Consider the following 8,286-nt stretch of genomic DNA (forward strand, 5'->3'; position numbering starts at 1 on the left):
CAGTAGACAGTCTGATCTGGTAGCACCAACGCAAATTCGGTGTTCCTTAAACAAAATTTCAGTTATTCGTGCGGACGTCAGTTAAAGCATCATAATGTTATTCTTTTCATCCAATCAGATTACAGGGAAAAACAAATTTAAAAAAATATTTTTTTTTTAATGCCTCCCTGGAGCCGGTCGGACAAGTATAAAAAGGGCATCTTTCGCCCAAAACCAGGGGTCGAACCTTTGAACACCATGGCGTAAACATCAACATCGACCCGTCCACGTTTGGACGTTAAACACGCGCGTGCCACAACATTTAATTCCTCCACGTGGACACGGACTTGCAACCTTAATGGACATTGCATTTTTTCCCCCTTTTCTATCTCTCCACTAAGTTAGCGGTGGACTTTTAATTCTTCATAAAAAGACTGATTATTTCTAACCAAGAACTCTTGTCTCCTTTTTAGAACATTCAATTAATTCAAAGTCAAAGACTTTCCTTGATTATTTCAATACATAAAAACATTCAATTAATTCAGTCGAAGACTTTCCTTGATTATTTCAATGCATAAAAACATTCAATTAATTCAAAGTCAAAGACTTTCCTTGATTATTTTAATACATAAAAACATTCAATTAATTCAGTCGCAGGACTTTTCTACTTCATCACATGTAGATCTTTGGTGCCGGGAAAACTCGTCCCGGGAAAACTCGTCCCCTTTCGCTAGGTAGGAAAACTGGTCCCTTATTGAATAAATATCGATTGAAAACACATTTTATGATCGTTCTTGAAGGAGATATTGTTTTTTAAAATAAACTATAGCCCCCCCCCATAATATTTTTTTAAAAATATTTTTACTTGTTTAATGTTTTTTTTTGTATTTTTAATAAAAGCGTTTATTATGTTCATAAACGAGACCGCATATTTTTTTATATTAATATAAAAAGAATTTACTTATATACTGTTGTTTATAAAAGGGTAAAATCGATTTTTCTACCTCGCCGACTATGTTGTTTATTTAATTTATTTGGAATCGTTTATTTGGTAAAGAAAAAAAAACAGAAAACAAACAAAAAACATGTCGGTCGAGTGTTACGGGAGAACGAGAAATAATGCCCGGTATCTTAGGGGGTCTTGATAATCGCTAAAAAATAGAAAATTAAAGAAATTACTGAGGGAGATTTGGTTTTAAAAAGAAAATAATAAATTTTAATATTTTTTAAAATATAATTTAGAGAGAGAGGGGGGGGGATAAAACCTATATCTCCCTTCGAAAAGCAACCAACAAAAAATGAAATTAAAAAGATTCTTGATAAACGATAGCGGAGTTTTCAATAAAATTGATTAATAAATTTATTTAGTGATTACTTTCTCTCTTAATGATTGATTTTATAATTTTGAAGTAAAAATTAAAAAAATTAACAATGAGTTAACGAGAGATTGTTAGCACATGGCATCGCTCGCGCCAAAAAAATATTTCGCTTTTAATTTATTAGTTAATTTTTGCAAAATTTGACAGGACGACAATAAATGTTGATAATTGATAAAATCATAATTTTAAATAACGCATGAGTGCATTTGGTATGACAGAAAACAAAAACATAACAACAAAAAAACTATCATAATTAAAAGACAAAACCAAAAGCGTAACGAAGAATCGAATAATCGCTCCCTGTTTTTTAATTTTTGGGTTTTGTTTTTTTATTGTTTTTATGACTCCAAAAAACATCGTTAAAATAAGAACAAAAAAAATTTGTAATTAACTTTGTATGAACATAATAAACGCTTTAAAATAAGTTAAACCACTAAGAACTTAGCCAGTTAGGTAGAAAACGGACACTTAGAAAATCGATTTTATTTAAAAAAAAGAAACAAAAACATTAAACAAGTAAAAATATTTTTAAAAAAATATTATGGGGGGGGGCTATAGTTTATTTTAAAAAACAATATCTCCTTCAAGAACGATCATAAAATGTGTTTTCAATCGATATTTATTCAATAAGGGACCAGTTTTCCTACCTAGCGAAAGGGGACGAGTTTTCCGGAGACGAGTTTTCCGGAGATGAGTTTTCCTAAATTCAGATCTTTTTATACCTCAGTTGAGGAACTGTCCTTTTTATTACATGGAAAAACATTGAATTATCTCAGTCAGAGAGAGAGACTTTTCGACCAAGAAGAAACTTTCGTATCTTTTTTTTCATTTAAAATCTTTTATAAAAATAAATTTGAAATAATTTATCCATTTGTCTCAGTCATCTTTGCTTGCTTGTTTAAACTCCATTTTACACTTGATTTCACCTCTGATTTTTATCACCATCTAATCTCTATTATTACCACTATTCACTGTTATTAACACTTTGATTCTTATTATTAAAGTCACGATCATAAAACTCCGGGGTTTATTCCATTATTTTAGAATTTCGACACAAACGTTAGTCCCGCAACAAGACTTTCATATTTGATGAACAGACTTTCATATTTCAAGAGACTTTCGTATTTAGAAAACAGACTTTAATATTTAATAAACTGACTTTCATATTTGGTGAACAGACTTTCATATTTGGTGAACAGACTTTCATATTTGGTGAACAGACTTTCATATTTGGTGAACAGTTGAAGAACTGTCTTTTTTATTACATGGAAAAACATTGAATTATCTCAGTCAGAAAGACTTTTCGACCAAGAAGAAACTTTCGTATCTTTTTTCTTTTACAATCTTTTATAAAAATAAATTTTGTAAATAATTTATCCATTCGTCTCAGTCATCTTTGCTTGTGTCAACATCATTTTTACATTTTATTCTAACTATCACTCCCATCACACCGGGATTTATTATCACCGGGGACCCTCGTGCCCGCAACATCTTCTCTTCTATCTATCTTCTTCTTCTATTCTTCTATCTATATAAATAAAATGAACTCATTTTTTCCCGTCTGATTTTGACATTAATAGGATTAAAAATCAAGATATTTCATGCAAATATAATATGCACAAACGGCAGAACAATATCTGAGGTGTATTATAGGCTTATTATTTCTCAAATTCCTCGATAATCTTAGATTTCTATACTTTTTCTGCTGAGAAGTCACGGCCAAAATCGGTTAAGATCAATGGAAGTGGTAAAATATTTTCTCTCTAATAAATTCCTCCTCCCCCTGCCACCACTTAACACCGTTTGGGGATCGTTCACAAGGAACAGTTGAGAAGAGAACACCGGTTTGGCTTCGTAGTTCTTTCATGTGAAATTATTTAAAATCACTAAACTAAGCTGCAGTGCTCTGTGGCGTAGTGGTTAGCGTGCTGGACAATTCACATTATATTTTCACGTTCGCGCCGACCTACCGTAGTCGTTGTTTCTTTGGGGTTTTTTTTTTTCTAAACAACTGGAATGGACTTTTCTTGGTGGCCGAACTGTTAACGTTGCAGATGTTTATTTTTTTTTGTTTTTTTTTTCACACTTTATTTTCCTAATTTTACTCATGACTCCGGGTTTGATCCTTCCTACTTACCTACCATAACATTTTTTAAAACTCCCCCCCCCGTCCCGGAAACAAACACTCGGGCAACGCCGGGTACCCCCGCTAGTTGTAAATAAAATTTGTGTGAAAAGTGACGTCATGTCGATACACTTAGTTCGCTGCTCACGATGATGACTGCTACGACAATTTGATTTCGGAACAATTCATTTAAAAACGTGTAAAATCGGAAATGTTAACCTATAATTACCAATCACCGTCTTTGCCAATCAAACGAATTTTTCAATGTGAAAGATAACGTGCGTAAAACAAAAAATATATTTGAGTCGTTAAGACAAAATCGGATGCAAATCAAAAAGCGAGGACGGAGAAAAAGTAAAAATGAGTTACTTTTATAGGAAGTAGTAAAAGCTAAAACTTAACTTACCTTTTGTATTATTGCATGAGATAAGGTCGTCAAAAAAGTAACGACTACAATCAAAATGGTCAGCGACATGAAATACTTCATCACTAAAACTGAAGGTGGCCACTTGATCGTAAAAAAAATAAACTCAAACAACCACCGAAATATTCAAGTCAGCGATGAAGGAAACTCTGTAAATACACTGGAAATGTGTTGGGTTTTCATGAGCTTAAAAAAACAACAAAACAAACAAAAAACGTTTATAATTGTCCGCATGTTTCTTTACTGAGTTGGACATTTCAATAATTTATTACCTTTTTTGTTAAATAGTATTTATTTTCTTACTGTTTAAATTTGTCTTTCGATGTTTCATCATATTATATGCATGGTTACCTAATGTATGTCAATACAATTTAATATGATTGTTTTTCCATAAAACATGTTATTTTCAAACAAATGATAATTAATTTTAATGTAAACATGAAAAGCTCAAAACGTACTAATCGATCATTTAAAAAAAATTAATTTAAAATAAATCGTGACATGAAATAAACGTTTAACAAACATAAAATAATTTCAAGATATAAATTTTATGTAAAGTTTTACATTACTAATAATTTACTTTACAACAATCAACATGGATTCAATGTGAAGCGTCAGACGACTCAAGGGGGCAGTACATATTCCAAAAAAATAAAAAAAATAATTACTAAGCAGATCAAGCCTAGAGTTTAATAGCATTTGGGAGCTTCTAATTATAAAAATAAAATTTTTTTAAAAAATTGTACATCCTTAAAATTTCAGCGATAGAAGGGAAATAATCCCCTGTTGATCTTTATTGAAGTTGTCTCCCTTTATCAACCAATTTTTCATAAATTCGAAATAACCATAAAATAGAGACTAACTCACAGAATATGAACATATCTATGGAGCCAGTAACTTTTCTGTCAGACAACCAACATACTAATCAATCATTTAAAAAAATAAAAATTTCAGTTCAAAATAAAATGTGGCATAAAATTGCAATTTTATGTTCGTTATAAATTTAATTATAATTTGATTTCAAGATAAAAATTACAATTTCACACTAAGAATCGATTTTACACAGCATTTTAACGAACACCAAGTAAAATAGACGAATTATTCCAACAGTTAATATAGTACAATTGAACAAGGTTTGGCTAAAATTAAAGTACCATAATTTTTGCTGTATTATCAAATGTAATCAAAAAATTTTGCGAAAATTAATTCTTTTAATCTGTTTTAAAAGTTAAATTTTGCAAGTACATTTTGGTGTCAGTGTTAATATTAAAAAAAATGAAATTAGCTAAAATGTAAAACCTTCATCGCAGATCTGTTCTGTTCCAGATGAATTTAAAACTCGTACCAAGAAAACGAGTCCTTTTTTGCTAGGTAGGAAAACCGGTCCCTTATTGAATAAATATCGATTGAAAACACATTTTATGACCATTTTTGGAGATATTGCTTTTAAAAGAGGCTACTCATCCCCATAATGTTTTAAGATATTTTTACTTGTTTACGGTTCTTTAAAAAATAAAATCGATTTTCTAAGTACCTAACTGGCTAAGTTGTTAGTAGTTTCACTTATTTTAAAGCGTTTTATCTTTTCAAAAACGAGACTACAGACCGCATAATATTTTAAAATATTTATACTTATTTACTGTTTTTAAAAGGGCAAAATTGATTTTTCTACCTAGCTAGCTAAGTTGTTAGTGGTTTAATTTATTTTGAAGCGTTTATTCAGTTAAAAAGTAGAGTTATGTAAAAACGATAAATAATGTCCGACACGAGGGAATTACATCTTAGGGGGTCTTGATAATCGCTAAAAATAGAAAATTAAAAATACGGAGGGAGATTTAGATTTAAAAAGAGCAGTCATTCTCCAAAAGAAAATTGTTTTTAAAAGACTATACCCCCATAATATTTTTAAATATTTTTACTTGTTTACTGTTTTAAAAAATTAAATTAATTTTTCTAAGTGTTCGTTTTCTACTTAGCTTTGTAAATTTTTATTTGGTTATAAGTTCATATGGGGAGGGGGACAGTTTCAAGGACGCTTGGTCTTTGATGTTTATGATGATGAACACAAACAAAAAAAATAATACATGTTCAACAAAAACGATATGTGCAATGGACAGACTTTGGTCGAAATACATATAAAGGTTATAAAGCCTTAAAAAATACATATAAAGGTTATAAAGCCTTAAAAAATACATATAATGGTTATAAAGCCTTAAAAAATACATATAAAGGTTATAAAGCCTTAAAAAATACATATAAAGGTTATAAAGCCTTAAAAAATACATACAAAGGTTATAAAGCCTTAAAAAATACATACAAAGGTTATAAAGCCTTAAAAAATACATATAAAGGTTATAAAGCCTTAAAGAATACATATAAAGGTTATAAAGCCTTAAAGAATACATATAAAGGTTATAAAGCCTTAAAGAATACATATAAAGGTTATAAAGCCTTAAAAAATACATATAAAGGTTATAAAGCCTTAAAAAATACATATAAAGGTTATAAAGCCTTAAAAAATACATATAAAGGTTATAAAGCCTTAAAAAATACATATAAAGGTTATAAAGCCTTAAAAAAAAATGGTGAATCATCTTCGAGGAATTCAGAAAAACCGGCCAAACGCAAATACAACCTTAACCCAACTGTGCAGTTTTTAATTAATTAATAATTCACCTACACACTAGCATGGGCATTGGCCATTGCCTGAGATTGAATAAGGATCAATGATTTCCACACTTCTAATACTTTTACTATAAAAAAAAAAGTATCAATTAAATTACTGATTTTGCAATAAAATTGATTTCTTGTCTGCTCTAGTTGGAGGACTCACCGCATCAGGAAAGTTTCACATGTCTCCCTGCAGTGACTAGAAAACCTGTTGATTTTATTAAAATATTTTTATATAATTGCTTAAATTAAAAGGTTTAAAAAATAAAATAAAAAATGCGAAAGTCAAGTATCATGTTCGATAGTGCTCTAAACAAACGTTCATTTAAAAACCGCCTCTTATCAAAGAATCTGTTGATTTTTATATGCGTCGCCCTTCTAATTATGTGGTAATAATACTTACCACATGCTCTTGTGCTGGGGGGCTGTATTAGCCAAAATCGGACTGTTTAGTTTTCATTGCTTAGGAGACATTCCGATAACCTATCAAAGAACACTCCCAGTACATTTGTGAGAAAATTCACAAGTCAGCCACACCGTTTCAAAACCCAAAGTTTCAAACTCACAAAGTGTATTATCATCATCATCATCATCATCATCATGACGGGCTCGTTGCCTGGACCAATGTGACTCTTCCTCTCCAGAGTTTCCTGTCTTCCATTAGTTGCCTCAGATCTTCAGGTTCAGTTGGCGTCGTGTGCTATTTGTTGGATGTACGTGGATCTAGGTCGTCCTCTGCTTGCGTGTTCGTGTCATGGAGTCGATAGCAATACATCACTCACCAATTCATGCTTGCTCCTCAGACAATGACTGGCAAATCGTAGACGTCTTTCTGATGGTATTAGATAGATTGCCATAAAGTTGCTGCTTCGTGGGATGATTTTGCCAAGATATATTTAACATTGTTCTTAGCATACTGGTGTATGTGCAGTCTAGTTTTCTTTCCAATCTTTTGGTGAGTGTCGAGGTTGTAGCACCGTAAACAAGGACAGACTACCATTGCTCTGAAGAACTGCCTTTTCAGTTTGTCAGTCAGTCTCGAAGTCCATACTGAATGTAACCCATCCAATGCAGTCCATGCTTTTGAAATGCGAATTCCGATATCTGTGGAAACTGTTGCTGCCCAGATATGTAAACTCAGCGACTTCTTTCAGTGTTGATCCAACCAAAGCCCTGATCTCTCCCTTCACATTGAAAGTCATAAACTTTGTCTTATCCGTATTTATATGGAGACCAATGTCATTTGCAGACTTTTTAGCTTGCGTAAGTGTTTGCACATCAGCAGTGTTGTTCGCGAACAAAGAAATATCGTCTGCATAATCTGCATCAGTTATGTGTGCTGATTGATGACGTCTGTTTCTGGATTCATTTAGGGTAAAGCCTAGCATGTTGTGTATATCAACAGAGGTGCGAAGTACAAAGTCAAGACAGACAATGAAAAGAAAAGGGGCAAGAGTATCTTGTAGAACCTCAGTGCGGATGTTGAAAAATTCAGTGTCCCCATCTGGGGACCTGACCATTGCTCGAGTGTGCTCATATAGCATCATGATAGCATTAATGACTTCATTTGGAATGCCATATGCTTTTAATATGCTGGCCATTTTTCCTCTGTGTACAAAGTCGAATGCTTTGGATAAATCTACAAAGATCATGACTGCCTCAACGTTTTTTTGCTTTGAGTTCTTCAATCAGTCTCCTAACAGTAAGTA

The 8,286-nt window shown here is 31.8% G+C and overlaps 1 protein-coding gene across 1 annotated transcript in view; it reads right to left on the reverse strand.

Annotated features, from left to right (window-relative positions):
- The window catches only part of LOC145260552 (uncharacterized), a 227,956-nt gene extending 220,483 nt beyond the window's left edge, over positions 1–7,473 (reverse strand). The window contains exons 1-2 of the mRNA XM_080118788.1: positions 6,981–7,473; positions 3,890–4,093 (exon numbers count right to left, since the gene is read on the reverse strand). Of these exons, the coding sequence (XP_079974914.1) occupies positions 3,890–3,970 (81 nt within the window). The 5' untranslated portion in view covers positions 3,971–4,093; positions 6,981–7,473. The remainder of the gene's footprint in view (positions 1–3,889; positions 4,094–6,980) is intronic.
- Positions 7,474–8,286: the final 813 nt, after the last annotated feature.

The sequence above is a fragment of the Euprymna scolopes genome, chromosome 36 (genome assembly GCF_053919585.1).
Source record: "Euprymna scolopes isolate OS-2025 chromosome 36, ASM5391958v1, whole genome shotgun sequence".
Classification (NCBI taxonomy): Eukaryota; Metazoa; Mollusca; class Cephalopoda; order Sepiida; family Sepiolidae; genus Euprymna; species Euprymna scolopes.